The 21,165-nt window shown below is 45.3% G+C and overlaps 3 protein-coding genes across 3 annotated transcripts in view; 2 read left to right on the plus strand and 1 right to left on the minus strand.

The window, feature by feature from the left end:
- Positions 1-18,768, minus strand: part of LOC126562723 (E3 ubiquitin-protein ligase RNF185-like) — a 382,489-nt gene extending 363,721 nt beyond the window's left edge. Inside the window, exons 1-2 of the mRNA XM_050219291.1 lie at positions 18,748-18,768; positions 11,805-12,722 (exon numbers count right to left, since the gene is read on the minus strand). Of these exons, the coding sequence (XP_050075248.1) occupies positions 11,809-12,690 (882 nt within the window). The 5' untranslated portion in view covers positions 12,691-12,722; positions 18,748-18,768 and the 3' untranslated portion in view covers positions 11,805-11,808. The remainder of the gene's footprint in view (positions 1-11,804; positions 12,723-18,747) is intronic.
- On the plus strand, positions 4,019-6,537 carry LOC126561725 (WD repeat-containing protein 26 homolog). The gene has a single exon (XM_050218031.1). The coding sequence runs from the start codon at positions 4,363-4,365 to the stop codon at positions 6,529-6,531; it is 2,169 nt and encodes a 722-aa protein (XP_050073988.1). The 5' UTR covers positions 4,019-4,362; the 3' UTR covers positions 6,532-6,537.
- A 1,263-nt stretch (positions 18,769-20,031) lies between the features above and the next one.
- LOC126563066 (peroxisomal membrane protein 2) lies at positions 20,032-20,798 on the plus strand. The gene is made up of 3 exons (XM_050219675.1): positions 20,032-20,133; positions 20,225-20,600; positions 20,682-20,798. The coding sequence occupies exons 1-3, from the start codon at positions 20,045-20,047 to the stop codon at positions 20,796-20,798; spliced, it is 582 nt and encodes a 193-aa protein (XP_050075632.1). The 5' UTR covers positions 20,032-20,044.
- Positions 20,799-21,165: the final 367 nt, after the last annotated feature.

A 21,165-nucleotide genomic window follows, 5' to 3' on the forward strand; every position in this document is an offset into this window, starting at 1 on the left:
TAGTATTCCGTTGCCCTTACGCGACACTGCAAGGCAAGCAAGTCCAGCGATTAGATTGACTCGTTGGGGAAGAGCCAGAATACTGCACTTACGATAATTTAACATAGAGAAAATGTGAAAAAACGAATGCTCTCTTTCTTTCAAACTGGGAACAAAGGCAACTTCGGTAGGGCATGGATAGTATTGGATGGGAAAGAGAAAAAGCTTCCCAACCCACATCTTCTTGTTCGTGTGTGTGAATGTATGTGTGTTTGTGGAAAGTTGTGACACAGTGGAAAACATATTTTTCTCCCTTTTTGCAACTAAAAGAATTACCCAGCACGCATAAAAAAGCATCCATTGCGTCATGATGGATGCGTTCCATTCAGAATTCAGACATGAAAAAAGGGCCAATGTGTAATGGGCATGTGTATTGAACAAATTACAATTACGATGTAAGTTGTGTGTGCATGTGCGTGGCTGAAAGAGAAGGTGTGTTTATGTGCGTAGAAAAATGGAATAAAAAAAATTCCCGAAAATGGAAAAAGCATTATGTTGGAGAACACTCGATCGGTTTTTTTGTGTGTGTGTTTGCGTGTATGTTTAGCGTTCGCTTGTCCTACTTCTTCCAACATACGTTCGTGTTCCTGCTTCTATTATTAATTATATCGTAATGGAGATTTGTGCCAGTGCCTTTCTTCGTTCGGATTTGTTCTATGAGTTTTCGGACCCACTTCGGGATTATTCATAACAATAAAGTTAATAGTTTATACAGGCTCAGACGATTTAAGAAAAAATGTAGTAATATTGGACTGTAGTGAAAAAATCATAAACACAGGAGACAAAGAAACATATGAATGTATGTGCATGTGTGTGAGTGCGTACGCGGTTGTGCGTAAACACCAATTCATACGTTGTACGCATTTATAGATGAGTGTGCAAAAGAGAACAAGGATCTCGTTACACACATACACCAAGTTCAGCAATACAATCGTCCTTCCTTGCGTTGTGTGTTAGTTGCTACGAATGTGTGTGCGTGAGTTGTGAAAAAAAATGTGTAAATTGTGTAAACAAAAACACTATTTGCAAAAGTGGATTTGCGACGCATTAATATAAATAATTTCGTTTTATTTCAATTTCGTGCCGTACGACGAAATAATTGGAATATTCTGTGTATATTTTGTGAACTTATTCTTATCTGAGCCATTTAGTTACGGAAATATGTTTGGCTTTTATGCACACACGCACACAAACACGATTGAGTAAACCAATAGAGGGGGGATCATTTGTGCAGCGACATCTATATATATATACACAGTGGCAAGCGAAAAAGCTCACGGTGCTGTTCACAACAAAAAACCTGCCAACAAGAAACTGTCAAGTAGCTGCTTCAGTTTGGGCTGCGTAGTGACAGCTCCAGAAAAACTAAGGGAAAAAAATGTCTTCTCAATTTTTCAATCAAAAATTATATTAAAAGTCCGCCAGGACAATCGTTTTAAAAGTGGAAAAGTATTGTTATTTTGTGCAATGTAAAACATCCCTATTCTACTGGTACATAAAACGCACCTACAACATCGTCATCATCGTCATCAATAAGAATCAGCTGGTTTCGTGTAAAAGGAATAAGAACCGTAAATATTATGCTGATGTTTCTCTCTCCCTCTCTCTTACTCACACGATGCTACTCACACTGTCTTGCGTTTTGCTCTCATTTTATGTTTACACACTCACACACGGGAGCGTCTCGTTTGTGAAGGGCTATTGCAAAGGGCTACAAACAACGCATTAAATGCATCTTGATTAGACCCTTCTTCTTAGTTGTGATACGTTCCTTCACCCTTTTGTCTGTAGCTGTTTCATTTCCACTGCATAAGAAATTAAGAAAATGCCTCTATTTGCTTACCCCGCGTCATTTTATTGGTGTTTTACTTTACTCTATTGGTCTTGCATTTGGTTGGCTCATGGTTCATAATAATGTGTGCGTATAATGTTGGGCCAACTGGGCATCATCAAGGTATGTGTGTGTGTGTGTGTTCGTTGTGTTCGAGAGTCCCTGCGGTTGCGAGAGAAAAAAGTGTGCGAGAAAGAGAAAAAGGAACCAAAAAGGGCATTAGAAAGAGAGCAGGAACGAAACGGAGAACGGCAACGAATGTACGATTGCTAGAGCACTGTCTGCTAGAGCAGGATAGAATTTGATTTCATCCCAACCTTCTTGGTCTAACCAATAACTCCTCCACCCCTCCCCTGTTTCACTTAACACAGTCGCTCTCTACACTTTTTACGTCAAAGTGAAAACGATTCAAGACGAATCGAATTGTAGTCTCAGCAGCAATAGAGCTAGCAATCCGTAAGTAACAACCAATCACGGAGGCACAGAAAATCAAGCAATAGAATTAATGTATATGGAGCACAAGGGCATGCATTCTAATATGCATTGGTCAACAGTAAGACAAACAACAATTAAAAAAAAACTTGTGCAGGTATCATACAAAAGTGCCATGCTCACCCTCCTCCCAATCAGCGAAAAAAAGGGGGGCATCCGAATATGTTCGTGCGAAAACGTATCCACGTCTGTGTTAAAACCAAACCATCAAGAGGACGGAGCGCAGTGTGCACCACACCATGTCCCGTGTCCATGCGGATGCACTTTTCGTGACAAGTGTGTATGCGTTGCTTAATGATGATTTTTTTTTCTTCCCACTGTAGTAGTTGCATAGCGAGAAAAGCTAGTGTTCGCTACGGCATCGTCGGACATCATTGAAACATCGATGAAGTTTGCAGGCAAACCCAAAGTGACCAATTGCTAGTGTGTGATGATAGTGGCTGCATCGAATTAGGTGCAGCAAGTAGTCATATTTTTCTCAACGTGTGCGTAGGTAATAAGGAAGTCGGAATCGGAATTCTAGTGCATCAGCGAGAGAGAACGGAGGAAAAACGAAAAGTACCAAGACGGAGCTGTTACGACGACGTTTGGTGTCTTTTGAGTAGTAGTAGGCTGCGCGAAGACACCACTCACAAACACACAGGATCAAGGAAAGGAGTGTGAGAAACCCCATCAGCAAAGGAAGAAGTTAGAGTGGCTCAAGGCGCACGTCTTCGTCTTCTAAACTTAATTTTCCTTTTTTGGTAAGTATACTTTCGTAAAAGAAACCCACCTTTTGTGTAAATTCTCTGAGCACGGAGAAAAGTTCCATCTCTTTATAAAGTGCATATTGTTTATATTGTTGTTTCCCTTCTCTTTTTATCTCTACCCGTTCTGGGGGTGGTTGGGTCCGCAACCTGAACCACGCACACGTCCGTACAGAGTTTGAATGGTGCCCTCGATAGAAACTCAAAATTGATTGCCTTCGGAAACCGATTGGCGGCGGCTCCTCGGCAAGGTCCTGCTCGTCCTCGTCGTCGTCGGACGAAGACCTCAATGAACGACCACCACCATCAGCCCAGCGGAGGAAGTTCACGTGCCAGACTACGCAAGACTTGCCGCCAGCCGACGGTATCGGGATCGTCGTCGTTGTTGTAGAACAGGAGCCGCAGCAGCAGCAGGAGCAGCAACGCGAAACAGTTGGCAGGAGTTTCGCGGTGGCAGAACCGGTAAGACAACTAACGGCTGCAGCAGGTGTAGAGCTCGTGCCAGCAGAGGAACAGGAGGAGGAGGAGGAGCAACAGTATCCGCAGCGACACCTGGCTGTGGCCGAACGGGAGAAGGAGGAACGGGAGGGCGACGAGAGTCGTCCTGCTGCTGCTGCCACCACTACCGCCGCTAGTCGTCGCAGGTCGCGCGTAGTGATAGTGCCAGGTGGTAGTGCAGGAGGAGGAAGCGCTAGTGGAGGTGATATCGCTGACGGAACTGTTGGTGTCGTTAGTGGTGGTAGTAGTGGTGGTGGTGGTGGCGTTGCGCTAGCAGGATTACCCGCCGTCGTAGCGGACCGATACACTTCGAAACGACGCAGCACTAGAACGGCCACACAGAGGCATAACAGCAGTAGTAGTGGTAGTAGTAGTATTACACCGGGCGAGAGTGAAGGTCTTCATCCAGCGCTCCATCTCGAAAATCTCGGTGGTATACCGTGCCGTCTTCGATCATCCACCTCCTCCACGTCGGCGCTGCGTCAGCAAAGTTCGGTTGGAACGAGCGACGGACATTCACATCATCATCATCGTACCGCACGCGCGTTAGACACATCCGATAGCAACAAAGACTCGGTGCAGCATCCTCGGGGTGACGAAGCAACTGAGCGTAGGGAGGCAGTAGAAGAACCCGGTGCAGTGGTGGAGGAAGCAGGCAACTGTTACTACATTGCCGCGAGTAGCGAGCAGCAGCAGCAGCAGCAGCGTAGTGACGAAGACGACGATTGCAGTCCACGTTCGAAACGCCGGCGGAAGATGCTGAACGATAACGTCGGTGGTGGTGTTGGTGGTGGTAGTGGTAATCGGAACGGAGCTGCTGCCGGTCTCGTACCAGCTGCACCCTCCTCAACTGCTTCCCCGATGGACGCGTCAAACTGTGATCTGAACGGTCACACCGTGGCCAACAGTAGTAGCAGCGGCAGCAGCAGCAACAACAATAGCAGTAGTAATAACGCCACCGTTAGCAATAATAGTAGCAACACGGCCGACAACGACAATGCCGGCGGCCTGGGCAACAACAACAATGGACTGGCAGCGAACGGTGACGCGGGCGGAGGATCACGTCCCTCACCTGCCACACGTACCGTCGTCAAGCTGGACCGCACCAACCAGGACATTGTGCGACTGATCGGACAACATCTGAAAGACATTGGGCTTGAGCGTAGTGCCGAGATGTTGATGCAGGAATCGGGCTGCTGTTTGGAGCATCCGGCCGCGACGAAATTCCGCATCCACGTGCTTTCTGGCGACTGGAACAAGGCGGACCACGATCTACAGGAGCTCCAGTCGATGGTCGACATAAGGACCGATCGGGCCAGCATGAACGAGATGAAGTTTCTGTTGCTCGAGCAAAAGTATCTCGAGTATCTGGAGGAGGGCCGTCCGATCGATGCGCTGCACGTGCTGCGTAATGAGCTGACACCGTTGCAGCACAAAACGCCGCGCGTCCATCAGCTTTCCTCGTATATGATGTGCACCAACAACCAGGAGCTGTATGTGCGGGCCGGCTGGGAAGGCAAGGGCACGAAATCACGCACCCGGCTTATGGATCGGCTTCAGTCTTACCTGCCCGCGACGGTAATGCTACCCCCGCGGCGACTCCGTTCCCTGCTTGTGCAGGCCGTTGAGCTGCAGAACGAACGCTGCCAGTGTCACGACATGACGTGGAGCACCAGCATCGACAGTGTGTCGCTGCTGGTGGATCATAATTGCAGTGCGGATGGATTCCCGCTACAACCGCTCCAGGTGCTGAACGACCATTCGGACGAGGTGTGGTTCTGCAAGTTCTCGCCGGACGGACGAAGGCTTGCGACCGGCTCGAAGGACAACAGTGTGATCGTGTGGGAAGTTGATCCGGTGAAGCTGCTGCTTCGCAACAAGCGCTCGTTCGAAGGGCACACGTACGGTGTGTCGTACATTGCGTGGAGTCCGGACTCGAAACACTTTATCGCTTGCGGACCGGACGATTGTCCCGATCTGTGGATATGGGACGTGGAGCAGGAAAAGCTCGTCACCAAGTTCTCACACTCGACCGATGATAGTCTCACGTGTGCGGCGTTTAATCGTGATGGCACGCGCTTCGTGACGGGTGGCACACGTGGTCAGTTTTATTTGGTCGATCTGGATGGTATTCTGCACGACAATTGGGAGGGCGTTCGGGTAAATGGGCTAGCCTTCCTGTCGGACAACAAGACTGTGCTGGCAGCGGACACACACTATCGGATACGGGGCTACAGCTTTGAGAATCCGCGCACGGATTACGGTATCGTGCAGGAACAGTGTCCGATCATGACGTTCTCGGTGAACTCGGCCGATCGGCTCGCACTGCTCAACATCTCCTCGCAGGGGTTGCATCTGTGGGATCTGCAGGACAAGTGTCTGGTGCGACGGTTCCAGGGTGTGACGCAGGGCAACTACACCATCTACTCGTGCTTTGGAGGCGTAAACGAAAGCTTTGTGGCTAGCGGGAGTGAGGATAACAAGGTGTACATTTGGCACATCCGTCGGGAGGAACCGCTCGCTACGCTGATTGGGCATACGCGCACGGTGAACTGTGTGAGCTGGAATCCGGTGTATCCGTCACTGTTGGCATCGGCATCGGACGATGGTACGGTGCGCATTTGGGGCCCGCAGCAACCGCAAACACAGTGGACAGCGAACGGTGGTGCGTCTAGCTCCACGTTGCAGCAGCAGCAGGCCAATCAACATCCGCAGGTGCACACGAATGGTAGTGCCGCCGATAGTGCCTCGATCAGTTCGACCGGATCTGCAACCTCAACATCGTCCTCAACCTCATCCTCATCCGGTGGCAGTGGAGGCGGTGCTGGTGGTTCCGGACAACCACCGAGTGTGGGAGGGGGAGGAGGTGGTGGAGCTGGTGGCAGCATCGAAGTTCTATCAACATCGTCCTGGAATATCACATAATGTTAGGTGAGTGATGCAACTAATCGCAGACCCTGTAGACAGTAAAGTGCGGTTGATAACAAAACCAAGCGAAAATCGTTCGTACGGAAGCCTCAGAAGAAAAACACCGTGTAATCCACATTAACCACTAGAAACAGGGGGGGGTACTTGAATTAATGAGTGAATAGAGCAACAAAAAAAAAACAAATGATTCATAGTGCGGCTTCATTGTATCTTGTGGCTGCGTATAATGAGTGTAGGGTTTACAGTTCTAAGGGTTGATTCGGTTAGAGAGGGTTTGATTCATTGGACTGGATTAATTTTATTCGCTTGGGTGAATTGAAAATGTATAGCCCAGCGAGTTCGTTGCTAGCTTCGAATTATATCTGTTGAAATTACTTTTAAATAGTACGGTTTGCAGGTGGAAACTTTGTGGATCATCCTCTGACGTAGAGTTCATCGGTTTTGAAGCTCTCCTAAGTAACAGAAGCTTACCGAAGTTTCGTGCAATATGCCCTAAACCATTCCACCGAAACACTTGTCGCGACGCACGAAGCAGGGAACGTATAGAATGTTTACAGTGCCATATGCCTCTGTGACATCGTGGCTAAATGATTGTAACGACAAAGTAAGGCAAGTAAGTGAATAAAGCAGAGGCAGATGTCGCCCTTCTGAGGCGCTAAGCGGAAATGATGTTGGGGCCCCTTCAAGGAGGGATCCTGAAATTCTCCATCCCGTGGCAGGGGGGATGGCGATCGAGCTCCATCTCTATCAAGTTGACTATCAATTCGTTTCAAGCTTCTGCTCGAGGTACCTTTCGAGATGGGGGCACCCGGTCGCTCAGTCCGTTTATAGGGAGATCCGCTTCTGAAATAAGTAATTGATGGCAATGTAGGTCAGGATGGCCTGTCGGTTTGCAAAGGTCTACAATGGGTCTTTGTGATTCGACCAAACCAACCGTTTCCTTGGACCAATTCAGCTTCACAATCATGCGGAAGCTTGTATTATTGACCTGGCGAACCCTGTAAAAGTTGTGCCGTTGATAGGCAGCGGTGCACCATTGCGCTCGATAGTGCACAACCGTGTAGACAACACCCATCGTAGGTTGATAAGCGTATTATCGCCCTTGAGTTTTAAATTCCATCTATGTACTGTACCCCACATTCTTGCTCTAAAGGAGGTAGAGATGCGAGTTCATCATCAACCAAAACGAACGAAGTAAAAGGAAAAGAAAGCGATCGATGGGGATGGACGGATGGATGCATTTTGTTAAAAATAGCATAGTGCGAGATGCTGTTTTAAATATAGATAATGGTACCAGAAACAAGAAACAGGGAACATTTTTATAAATCTACTTCTGTTCTGAGTTGGTTTTCTTTCGGATGCAAAGATGCGTTGGCTTATTCGTAACTAAATAATGAAGCTTATTGTAGTTAATGTGAGTGGTGATTGCATACATTCAGGCGCCCGTCATACTCCCGAAAGCAATACACAATTAACTTCTTTTTACCCTTTATCTTTTACAGATATTTAAACAAAATCCCTCGGTCTCAAGAGCGTATATTTAAGTAAGAGTCGGTCGTGTCCACGAGACCGACCACAGGGCCGCAATAGAGCAATGATCAGCGAAAAGTGTTGAGTGTGTTGAGTACTACGATTGGTGAGCCTCCTCCTCGTAGCTGCTGTTGTTGTCTACCGGCTGCTGTCTGCTGTCCATCATCGGTTCCTTGTTGCGCGAAGTTTCATCGAAGAAGTATGGTTAGAGCTATGGAACAACGGATGATTTTGTGTGTGTGCGAATTAGATGGTCGGACGATCGAGTCGCTTAGATTGGTCACAGCAATAGAAAAATAAAGTTATTGTACGAAACTTATTGATACCGCAGCCTAGAGGATTTACGGTAGTTTTAATAATCGAACGATGTAATAAAACCAAGAGAGATAGAGAGAGATGAGAATGAAACAGAGCGAAAAAGGGGTCATTCAAATGCAATAGTAAAATGAGCAACAGAAAAAAAAAGTATATTAAAGCCAAGCTCGCAGGTTACGAAGGAGTGAGAAAACTTTAAAGAACTATTGTGCACTAAGCCGAATCTTAGTGCGTATATAAATGAATGCGAGAAGAGCAAAGGTAAAGGGGCTGTAGGGGACATGCAATTCACATGCGCACGTTAGTAACCCTCAAAACTCCAATTATAATATAGCTCAGTAGAAAGCGGCAGTATATTTCGGATGCAAGCTAATAAAATCCTTGATTCGAATTCAGTTATAAGAGGTACACGTAAGGATCAGCAAATACAAGTGAACAATAAAAGGACAAAAAAATGTGAGCTGGAGCTGGTAAGATTTTCCCTCGAGATTCGATTCGAATCGCAGCAACCGAACGATGGAGGAGGAGTGCGCGCAGCAACAACAAAACCGGCAAACGGATGAATGATTGATTTATAGTACATTATTGGCTTAGTGCGTAATTATAGCAAGTAAAATTGAGAGTGTGTGCCGGTTTGCGCAGTTCGTGAATATTTAAGCCGCATTGCAAGTGGAAGAGAACAGTCCAATTGCCTAGGCAACCGCGTGTTGATGTGAAGTTGGGGACAACCATTTTAGCTCGTAGTAGGAGGCTTTGAGGAGAGAAAAAAGCAAGAAGGTAATGCCTTTTTTTTGTTGTGTGACTTTAAAACAATTCGGTTGATTGTTTTAAGCTCGTTCGTACTTTGATAGTTAAACAGAAAAGAAAAGAAACAAAAGTAATTGATTCACCTGCGTATCATGTATTAAGAATGATTTTGTAAGGATTAGGATTAATTTAGTTTGTTTTCTTTTTGCATATTTTATTTTATCTTTTCTCATCCGCAAAAAAACGAACAGAATAAAAATAAGTCTAAAAAAACATGTGGAATTCAATTTAATTTTCATACTCTCTTCAAAAAAGAGAAAGAGTGCGTCATGTAGTCAAGCTCTGATTAGAATTTTTAAGAACCCCGTTCAATTTGTTTTCTTTGAAGAAATATTTCTCACGCAAAACCTTAACAACCGGCAGTAGGAAACAAGCAATCTTATCAATTAAAAACGGAAACAAGACGCAAAAACACACCATACGGCACTCTCTGATGATTACAGAGATCAGAGAATAGAACGGATAACGGATGCATGCGAATCGCGCTATAACAATGGTGACAACAACAGTGGATATACACAGATTGAACGATTTTGTTGGTTGAAAAATAAATAAGGCAAACAAAAAAAAAACAATAATAATAATAACGAAATGCTACATAATCGAGTTGTTTCCTCAGAGTCAAGTATAATGCACTACTTACGGGGTTGAATCCGAAGCGCACCGAAAGGTTCTCCAAAAAAGGCTCTACTTCTTGCCGAGCTTGAGTACACACGGTCTAGTAATCCCAACCATTCGTCCAGAAATTATACATCGTAACCAGACGATCAACCTAACTATCTTCAGATGAGTATGGTCTTGAGCCTTAAAGCAACCAGACGCCCTAGTCACACTGAAGTCTACTTGTTTTAATTAGAATTGCTATCGGGTTCAAGATTGTCAACAAGTTATGACTCAGTTATGTTTTCAACAAGCATTCAAACGAAAAGAGGTAAGATAGAAGAGAACCAATGTAACTTCGCTTCAAATATCCCGTTGTCTACAGTCTTTTAAAATTTCTCGTTGATGTGAGCTATGGACTGTGAAGTATTGCTTTCCAAATTGGTATGCTCTGTTAGTCGACGGTGTTGAGATTAAACGGAGCCACAAAATACCAAAATGTGTTCGCTTTTACACTAAAAATATCAAAGCCTACTATGAACTGTGCAAATACTGTATGTATCCATAGCAAAAAGCACCTGCTACTATGGTTGGATCGAAGCGGCAAAATATGATACAACAAGGAGAACCTCAGCTACCTCTCTACCAAGAGGCCTCATCATAATCGCAGAGATGTTGTCATCGAACAGGGACTCTTCTTCCGAAATTGAGAGTGGGACCCCTTGCCGTTTAAAGGGGTCTGTTTGACCTTTTCAGTAGGGGGCCGTTTGAAGGGGTCAAAACAGCTCAGAAGGCCTCTGCACAGAATCATTCCCGGCATTCTCTCGTTCAAATGTGGACCCGACTCACTGTGGCCATTTACAACAATTTCCAGGTCTTCTTCTTCTTGGCCTAACGACGGTCATCGAATGGTTTACTAGCCTAGTTTATACCACGTAGTTTAATAGTCAGAGCTCAGCATAATCGAAGTCCTCACCTATATCTCCGCCGGGTTCAATTGAAAAGTCACCGAGTGTAGCCATTAATAGAATTTCATAACATCAACAGTAAAGATTGTATGGCGTGACTTATGTTTTATTCCACTTTTTTTTGTTTTTATTTCACTTTTTAACACTATACCACTTAAACTGTACTGACACGATTCTACCACAATTTACGCGGGCAGCGGGAACACATTGCTTAATACCCGAGAGTGCACTATCATCATCATCATCAAAGCAATTTCCCCTCCTCTGTAAGACGTTTATAGGAAACAGAAAAAAGGCATTACTTGAACAAAACCAAAAAAACGGGAGGGGACAGATTTTGTTACTAAAAACCGATGAAAGAAATACATTATACATATACATAATTACAATCAGTGTTTTCTTCACCAGTGTTGCTGCAAAATGCATTATGCGCACAATTACATATCTGTTCTGTGTTTTTGTTTTTACATATTACATTCAATAAATTACACACACCCTTTATGCGCCGAAAGCAAACCGCACACACATTGTATAAAGAAAACGCACGTACGCACACACTCAGGTGCAGATAAAAAATAGAACAAAAATCATGTTGGAACGCCTTGACTTGTCTTTTTGTTTTAACCTTCTGTTCTTCTGTGCCAGATGCATACAATTCTTTTACATTAATTTAATATTTCACCTTCTTCTACCATTAGCTACTGTATACTGCTGTTGTATTGTTGTATTAAAAACATTTTTGTTTCTCTTTAAAATATCACAAAGCATATTGCACCGATCCGGGGGACCATAACCATCTCGCTTTTTTTTTTTTATATTCGTAGACAAAACGTGCTACCAAAAAATTGCCTGCCTATTGAGAGTGTAATTTAAATTTAATTTCCAAATCATTATGCTTGAGTGTGAGTGTGTGTCTGCGTGTGTGCGAGCGCTTTATCCCTCCCTCTCTTTCTCTCTCTCTCTCTCTCTCTCTCTCTCTCTCTCTCTCTATCTCTCTCTCTCTCTCTCTCTCTCCCTGTGTGCACAGCTGCGACTTCATATTGCCCACACCATCCTAAGCCATGGCCAGCCAGGCTAGAAAGATGAGCGCCACGTACAGGAACACCTGTGACAGGAACTGATCCTCCTCCGATTCGCGCGTATTCTCCCGCGTCACATTGCCCGCACCGCGGAAATCGCCAAAGTTCAGCGTGGAGGTAAAGAACCCGAACGGGAACGCGCCAATCCCGAACGACATGTGGAAACTGCCGTCACCGGTAAAGCTCTGGAACCCGTGCGGTTGTTCCGGCTCAGTACGCTGACCGGCCGGCCGTGGTGGTACGGTTTTGCGCGGATCCTCCTTGCTGCCACCGCGCCCGTACAGCGGTATAACCTTTTCCTTGCTGATCGATGATTTACACACCGGGCACGTATTCCGGTACCCGTTCATCCACTGGTGAATGCACGGCCAGCAGAACAGATGCCCACACATACTGACCACCGCATCTTTGGCCGTGTCCAGACAAATGTTACACTCAAACATGGAGTCATCCTTTTTCTCCTCCTCACCGTTCGAGTCGGTGGTGGCGGAGGTGGTACTACTGGCCGCACCGTCACCACCTTCCCCACTATTGGTTGCACTTTCGAGCTGTGTTTTGCTTTTGCTACCACCGCTCCCACCAGCGGTAGATGATTGTGGGGCAGTGTCTGCGTTCGATTCCATGCCTAGTGGTCGTTTGATGCTGAAACTGGTGCTGCTACTGCTGCTGGCTCCGGAACCATCCGAACCAGTGAAGGAGAAGCTGTACGATGTGGAAGGTTTGCCGCTGTCTGTCGTGGTCGTCGCGGTTGTGGTGGACGACGACGAGGCGGACGTGTCCTCGTTGAGATCCTCTAGTAGGGGAGCGGTGGGCGAGGTACCGCCCACGGTTGGAGGAATCTCTGTTGTGGATGCCATTCCGTTGCGAGAATATTAGGCAATTTTAGCTCCTACAAAGAATAGACGGGTAAGAAATGAAAATAAGCATTTGATTGTAATGAGCTCAACAGCGTTTTATGTACTAGAAAATATTCTAGAAAAGAATTCTAACATCTTGAGAATGTTGCTATATTGGCATATAGAGACGATGAGCACATGTAATGGAGATCGTCGACCTACGAGACAGATCAACCGTCATCAAGAGGACCCAGGACACGATGGACGAGAGATCTTAGTCTACCATACCAGGCTTTCATTGACTTGATCTTACCCGTAGCTGGATAGAAATTGGTGCGGAGAAATTGTTTCGGCCACCAGACTCTCGTCACCGACACTTTGCAGGCAATATCAACTGCCAGCTACCATTATTGGTAGATAGGTAGACAGAGAAATGATGATGTTCCAGTCGAGTCTATTTAATCATGTCTGGTAGACACGAAGTAGATGATCGATCTGAAGCAATTATTTAATTTGATAGAACTATGGTGCTATTACGACTGATAAGTGACACTTAATCCACAGATCACTAACACTGTCCTATCTTTAGCATGTTTTTGAAGTGGGTTCCTGCATAACTGTTCTCTTCGCTAGCAGCCCAAAAGCATGTTGCGTGCAGGAAGTAGCCACTTTCATCTAAAAGTATCCCACGAATGTAATCTTCTGAGCACGGATCTGACGTTGTCTTGTGGTGCTAAAAGGTCTTTGCTGCTGGAAATGGGGGAATTAAGAGACTTTTGAGATAAATATCGAAATCGCAGGACCACAAAGGTTATAGGTTATCGTATGTTCCAGTATTCCAGTAAGCGTTTACCCTGTTGCCTCATATGGCATTGGCCCTTGGGCCATCCATGCACTATCTTTCGTTGAATCTAGCAAAGATTGGCTTTTAAGTTTAAATTTAGGTTTGCTCTCGCACAACCGCATCTTCTGTTAGCTCATTACGATAGAAGCAAATTACTCTCCGCACCTAAATGAGCACGTTGACTCAGGCGCCACTAGTCATGGTTACAGGGTACCGGTTTACTGCTGTAAGGTTAGCAGACCGGCCAATGAACCGGTTCGTTAGAGGACTCAAACAATGTAGAAATCAAGCAAAATAACAGCAAATTTTCCATTACCGTAGGGGAAAAACACAATATCCACTGAGCAGACGAACACAGTTGCTGCACGTGGCTGCTCCAACGCGTCAAAAGCACATGCCGAAACAACGCCATCGATCTGGTGGATGTCGTATTTGCCGGAAAGCGAATAAAGTAATCATGCTGCGTGTGTGTGTGTGTGCCTACTGCCAGTTAAAGAAGCGCCAGCAACAACCAATAACCAATTTCCAGCGGCACGTTTCGACAGCGTTGAAACCGGCCGGAAGGGAGTAGAAGAAGGGGAATCCATTTAACCACTCTATATTTCATCCGCTGTGTGGGTTTCTGCCATTAGACGGGAAGAGAGGGAGGGGAGGGGAGGCTTAGACATACCACTGTTCGGTTTTTAGTAGTTGTATTTGAAAGTGGAAGCTTAAAAAAGAACGCACTCGGCAAGGTTGCGCGAGCTGGTTGCAACCTTGCAAAGTTGCAGAAGCGATTAGGCCAAATTTTGCATAGCTCGCTGTATTCTCGCAGTCCTCTTGGGAGGCACTGCAATATTAGTATATTTATTGCAATATTCTTACAATTTCAAACAAGTAGAGATGCAGGAAAACATTTACTACTTCCTATTTTTTTGTGTTTCGTTTCACCCCCTCGCAAAAGAAGGCGACAACGTCGGTGGGCCGATTGTATTGCATGTGCATCGAAACCAATGTAAATGGGCAAACGTGCCACACCGTGCGTATCCGGTCTCCGGGCACACGGAGACGTGTATTAGAAACACGTAAGCAGAACAACACACGTGAGACGTGTCCTTTTGGATTTTTTGAAGGATTGTCACTGTGTCGTGGTATGCTAATAAAGGTGTCACCTCTGTCGTTGGGGTGCCCTACCCCATCAACGGAATAACGATTGACGTGGCACAATTATTGCGGCCAGTATCAATCGATACAATTACAGGGTGTATCATCAACGATCCGCTGGTGTTGGATTTTATTTTAGGATTATCAGTGAGGCTTCATGTCCCGGAAGATCTTTTTGCCAGTTAAATGGGAACTTAGCTTTAAACCTTAGAACCATGAAGGTCGTAAAAACAAACTACCGCTTGTTTATGAGACCTTGAAGAATAGTTGCTTCTAGCCCATAGCTATACATTGATTCGATTAGGTCTTGTGGTTTCGGTTGTGGTTTTCGGTCAAACATTCTATTGATCGCTGCTGCGATCATTTGGGGAAGATCGAAAGAGATCTTTTTTACAATCGCTGTCAACCTTCGACAGATCGCACAACATGCACGTCGAGTTGTTCTTCAGTTTGCCCAGCATATTTTTCACCATCTGGATAGAAGGAAGGATCTGACTGCTAGGTTTATGTTTCAGGACGACATTGTCACCGTTTCCCTAATTAACTTCTGCTGAAATAGACGAGCCCTACAACACCAACTCCTGTGATGCACGATATACCGGACACTGGTACGTTCGTTAGTTCTTTTCTCGATTCTGATTACCTGATGGTTGCAAAAGCCGGAAAAATACGACGGCTGATGCACGTTATGAGGATGCCAGACTCATGCTCCACTATGAAGAGGTGAGGATGCTGGGTTCATGCCACATCAGGAGCTTCCTGGAAACGGATAGATGACCTTGCCACATCTGCAAGACGACCTCAACCCTGAACAGGCCAAAAAGAACAAGAAGACGAAGAAAACAGTACCGAAACCTATCAAACTTTCCTTAGAATTGAGAAAATGCTATCAAACTCGATGCTACTTCTACATCTGTTTTGTTCCCCAAATTAAATTGTCTTCGCAAAGCAGGGCCGTAGCTAAGGATTGACTTATTGGTCGTTGCGCAGGTCGCAAGAGCGACAGAAGGTCATCGAATAAAATATAATGAAAATCAGACTTGTCCACTAGATAATGCATCCTTCGAAGTTCCTACTAGAACTCTCTATAAATAATTGCTTATGCTCATCATGAAACTGAGGCAGGTTTATTTTCAAAAAATTATTGCGTTTTATTTCCCCTAATAAATGACAAAAACAAACACGCAGAAAATTGCGTCGAGATCGAGAGACCTACTGATCAAATTACTTCCCGCTCGCTTCCTCCAATCTCTCTATCACCTGAATTGATAAGAACCGTGCGTCAGCTGCGTCATTTGTACCTCGCCGAAAATGTTATAGCTTTCTTGCGTTCATTGATAGATCAACTGGTTCTTTTTGTTGTGTTTACCACACTCGCCAGGCTTGGTAGCATTACAAAAAAAAACCTTATAGCGAAAGCAAACGACCCTGACCGTCCTCTACATATATTCAATGTACAAAACGGTGCACCCTTCAAGTCTGTACACCACACCTTATACTATCCTGTACACACTACTACTCTACTTTGCATACTTTTCTTTTTCGCTGGCACCGTTTTTGTCAACTCCAAGTGTGATATGTGGTGCGTGAGCTCGTTCGGCCACGGTGGTGGTAATGCGGGCAGTTTTTAACCGCGGCAAGAAACAACAAATTAGTCAACCTAAGTTTCAAGGTTATGGACGGGCGCTTTTTGCGACCACCGGTGTGCACCGGGCACACGGAGACGTTTGCAGCGACCCCAAAATCACCGTTAAATGTTTTGGGGCAGCACGTACGGCTCTAGAAGACGTGCAAAAGATGCAACAAAAAAAAGGTCTGCCTCCATATCGTTGGTGTACATAAATATGTATGTTAATATGCTTTGGACACCACCTGTACTGTGCTGGTTCGGTGCAATCAGTCCGGTGCGGTAGTACGCCCTTGAACGAAGCTGCGTGCATGTGTGTGCGGTAGGGATAGCGCAAATTTGTGTGGCCAAAGAATATCTTGCTGTCTTAAGCACTCTCTCTCTCTCTCTCTGGAAAATGAATTTCAAACCTCGGATCGTAACCGCAACCGTTACGGATGGATGGATGGGCATATTCATGAGCTACTGCTACCTTCCATGCAGGCACCTTCCCTAGAGAAGGCATTTAATTAGCACCCGGCGAGAAGAGGGCTATGATGTGGCGTCTTTAGATGTTAGAAGTCATTGAAGCAGCAACAAAATATGCTTCTACGGTGAAACTCTCCGTGTGAAACGGAGCTTGCAGCTGTAGATCATTCGAGCTCGATGCCGCTTGTGACGTCTTTCGGGTGGCGCGTTGCTTAGGCCAAGTGTTATCAAATGAACGCATCAACAACCCATCATCATGTGATGCGCAACGATAATGACGACACACACGAATACCGGGATCCTTCTCCGTTTGACCATGCACCATGTTGTCGGACACGTGCGTGGATCTTTCCAACATCGTATGTCGAACACATTTCCGGCAGTTTTTGGCCTCAGGTGCTCTTCTTCGTATTGACCGCATACCGACCCGAGGAGTCGCTTCCTCGTTTGACAGGGTGACACACAAACGTACCCAAAAACCGGTCGTCGATCATCTTTGGACTCTATCGATCTAGTTTGCGGCGGGGTGTTGGTCGATATTTATTTTTACTTCCCGGTTTCTATCGCAACATAGCCACGGCGGAGGATAAAAACACGGTCGACATGTGTTGTGTGAAGGTCGTGTGGTTTACAGTTCTTCCTGCAGGTTGCTTGGCCCATATTTTACACCTACAAGGAAAGCATAAAAAGCATGAAACATAACTCGGCCTCCCCACCCGGACCCTGGACGAAAGCAAACCGAACCGACTAGACAGCAACGGTGAAACGTGTGTCTACGTGCGTGCACTGAAAAAACTGTGTTTCTCGAACATTACACTCTCCACTGTCTTTGGCACTTCGTTTGGCACGATGTTATAAATGGTTCGAAACTGGTTTTTGGAGGTTCAGCAGCCAGGGCTGAGATGGCTTCTAGCGTGAAGTAAACAAAAAAAAGGATATTTACTCCATGGCCGCTACGCCAACACTTACTGCCAGAGTGAATAGATAGCGGGGAAGAAAATAATACAAGCACAATTTTAATTTGCAACGTCCACACTACTAACTAGCACACCACTCTGTTCCAACAAAACGGCCAACTCCTTGCTAACTAGATCAAAAACCGTTTTACGTAGCGGGCTAGATCGAATTGTGTTAGAATATGGTTTCGATGGGATCCAAATCACCGACTACTAGCACCCTTCTTCTGCTAATCGACCAACGAAAACAACAGAAACAAAAGGGCCACAGATAGCAGCGCACAGGCGCACTATTTACTGTGTTGTGTGAGCGCGTCAATACTGTCGGAACACGGACGGGGCCGTATGCACAACACAAAAACAAATCACACACAAACCCGACTGACTGACCGGGTTGACTCTGCTTTTTTTTCTCTTCTTCTTGCTGTTCCGCAAACCAGGACGGACATAATGGGGGATGATGTTGTGTGTAAAGAGGGGTTGGTTTTGGTGCACCACTTGTGACATCCCTCTGTGGGTATTTGCACACACAAAACACAACGCACACACGCATATACACACACAACAGACACGACACACAACCGTACCGCACACGGGGTGGTGGGCTTTGCTTCTTTTTTTCTACACCCCTTCGCAAATGGGGGATGATAGTGGCAATTCATGCCACTCCATATATTCTCCCCAAGTTCGCGACGTTTCGATCGCATTCGATTCACTTTCCAGATGAACGGTTTTGCTATCCTTGGCAAGAAAGCAAAAAACTGAACGGATTGTGGTAGATGGAAGATTTTGGCAACCAAAGCTTGCGAGAACCGAACCAATAGGAAGGAGAGGAATACTTTTGATGATAAAATTGTTTTTGGACACTCATCACGCAGTACTTCGAGGCACACTTCCATGCCCATATTCTTAACCAAAAGCAAAAAAAAAACATAAACGAAACACACTCACTAGATTTCGGGGTGTAAGCACTTGGCGCTTCTGCTCACGTACAGTAGTAGTACACAATCGACTCGCAATGCAACCAAAGCGACACGTACGTATTTTGCGATATCTGCTGAAGTCGTTCCTCTCCGACTGTACTCTAGCATCCACATTCAAACGAATCCACACCACTTGGGACTGATTGTTGTTGCTGCGTCTATAAACGAAACCTTCGCAAAGGCGTGTTGCTCGTTGCCATTTATTTGACCAAACGCTCGAACAGTGAAGAATGGAACAGAACGCGCAAGCGAAGCGATAAATACAGTACACACACGGGACTTGATTTCACGTGAGGTCTAGGTTGGGCGTCCGCACCGTTTTAAAACTACTTTGCGTGTGTGATGAAATAATATTTTTCTTTTACTCCCGCTGACAGCATTCCGCACCTAGAGCGAGCCCAGCCAGAAACGTCAACAGCATGTTGACAGCTGTGTGAATTACAAAGCACGGTTAACACACATGTTCTTGAGAATGGGAAAAATAGAACTAGGTGTGCGGATGATTTTATGTGTTTTTGAGCTATTTTTGTACAAGTTGCCTCGTTAATTGAATTATTAGCTCGCATAACTCTTTAAGAAACACATACAAAATGAAAGAGAAATGTTAACATCCGATCGCTGTTTGTCTTGAAGGCTGTCAATATCAGTTGTCTGCTGGGTGTACCGTTGGTACGGTTTATCAACACAGCCCACTTCTGGGACGTAAATCGCAGTAAAAAAGTATGCAATTCGTATAAAAACTCTAACTCTATAAAGTGTTTTGGTGCAAATTTGAAGCCATTAGTTTAATGTTTGTGTTGTAAAGTTGTACATTTTCCACTAGAAACCTGCATTCGAGATCACATTTAGGCTAACGGTGCCTCGGTTGACCTCGTTTCCTTCACGGTAAGAAGAACCTTTGACCTATGTGCCGAGGTTTGGTTGGTGTATTTGTGTAACTTTGTTTACAACCTTACTATCTGCCAGGGTCTGCTTATCAAGTAAAGCAATCGAATATTATCCAGCAGAGCAGGAGAGTAAATTTAGGTAACCCTTCCAGGCTCTGAGCTATGGTGGTGGCCGCAGGAGCCCGAAAAGAACTGCACAATGGGGGGTTACGCGCGCCCTGTATTATCATCAGATAATGCAAGAATAGCTTTATCATTCCGTACCCAGTTCACGATTGTTTTCCTATTTTTTTTTTGCGCGCATAGCGATAAGTAGAGTAAAGTGTAGCTTGATACGGTACAGACGTACGTTTTGCGCGCTTCATTTAATTTTCTCATTATTCAATAACCCCACACATTTATTTTGATTTCGTTTTAGTGCTCAAGTTTCCGTTTGTTTTGTTGCTCCTGTTGCCGGTCGCTTAAAGATGTCCCTTTCGAAACCGATTTACAACCTGCTCGGTTCCTATCTGGAACAACTGTTCGAGCATCCGCTACGCACGAAAGCCCTAACGAGGTAAGGCTATTCAGTTCAGCAGCCACAACTGGTTTGCTTTTGCCACTACTACTACTGCTACTACTTTCCTTTTTTTTCTTTCGATCTGCAGCTGCGTTATTGCATCGTCCGCAAACTTGGTCTCACAGAAGCTTGGTGGTGCGAAGCAAGTGAACACGGACTCGGTTCTGGCGTACGGGCTGTTTGGGCTGATCTTCACCGGTCCGCTGTCCCATTTCTTCTACAGCTGGTTAGATCGTATAACGAACGACAGTCGGTTCAAGAAGCTGCTGATGCTGCTGGGAGAACGGGCACTCTTTGCGCCAGCAATTACCGCACTGTCGCTGTATTTTATCTCGCGATTTGAGTACAAAAGTCACGATGAAGCGTTCGGCAATTTGATTACCCAGTTTCAGAGCATTCTGCGGGGCAATTGGAAATACCTGACGCTGCCCGTGTTTATCAACTTCAACTACATTCCACCGATGGTAAGGGACGGCGAGATTCAAACAGAGTTGCAGTTTACAAAAAATTTCTCAACTAAACAACCATAACCATTTATTTTGTAGCTACGCGTTCTGTTTGCTAATATCATCGGTTTCTGCTGGATGGTCGTGCTTTCCACCAAGAGAAGGAAAGCGGAACAGCGTCGTCAGGCAAGTCAGGAGAAGGGCAAGTCTTCCTAATAATCTAAAATTCGACGTGAAATAAACAAAGCTCAACTGACCGGCGGCTGCCAGCAACAGCACACAACTGCATTTGATTGTATCATTTAATTCCAGTGCTTTTGGGTTGGAAAACGAACGAAAACATGCACGCACTGCGCTATCAATAGATAAGGGGTTCGGGAACGAAAAAAGAGGGTTGAAAATGTGTTTAGTCTATTAAGTGTTCAAGTGGATATTTTGCTTTTGTTGAAAATAATGAATAAAATCATTTACGAGCGGGATTTGAATATTATAACGTTCGGAGTTTTCTTCGTAGAGGTGTGGATGACCGTCAATAATATAAGAACATTTTCAGGTTCTACTAGCCGATTCCATGATTCTTCCA

Source organism: Anopheles maculipalpis, chromosome 3RL (assembly GCF_943734695.1).
Source record: "Anopheles maculipalpis chromosome 3RL, idAnoMacuDA_375_x, whole genome shotgun sequence".
Taxonomy (NCBI): Eukaryota; Metazoa; Arthropoda; class Insecta; order Diptera; family Culicidae; genus Anopheles; species Anopheles maculipalpis.

Bases quoted from the DNA above. Each gene is read 5' to 3' on its own strand.
- LOC126561725 (XM_050218031.1), top strand. From the start codon at position 4,363: ATGCTGAACGATAACGTCGGTGGTGGTGTTGGTGGTGGTAGTGGTAAT.
- LOC126563066 (XM_050219675.1), top strand. From the start codon at position 20,045: ATGTCCCTTTCGAAACCGATTTACAACCTGCTCGGTTCCTATCTGGAA. The intron at 20,134-20,224 runs GTAAGGCTATTC...TTCGATCTGCAG, and splicing joins CGCACGAAAGCCCTAACGAG to CTGCGTTATTGCATCGTCCG. The intron at 20,601-20,681 runs GTAAGGGACGGC...TTTATTTTGTAG, and splicing joins TCAACTACATTCCACCGATG to CTACGCGTTCTGTTTGCTAA.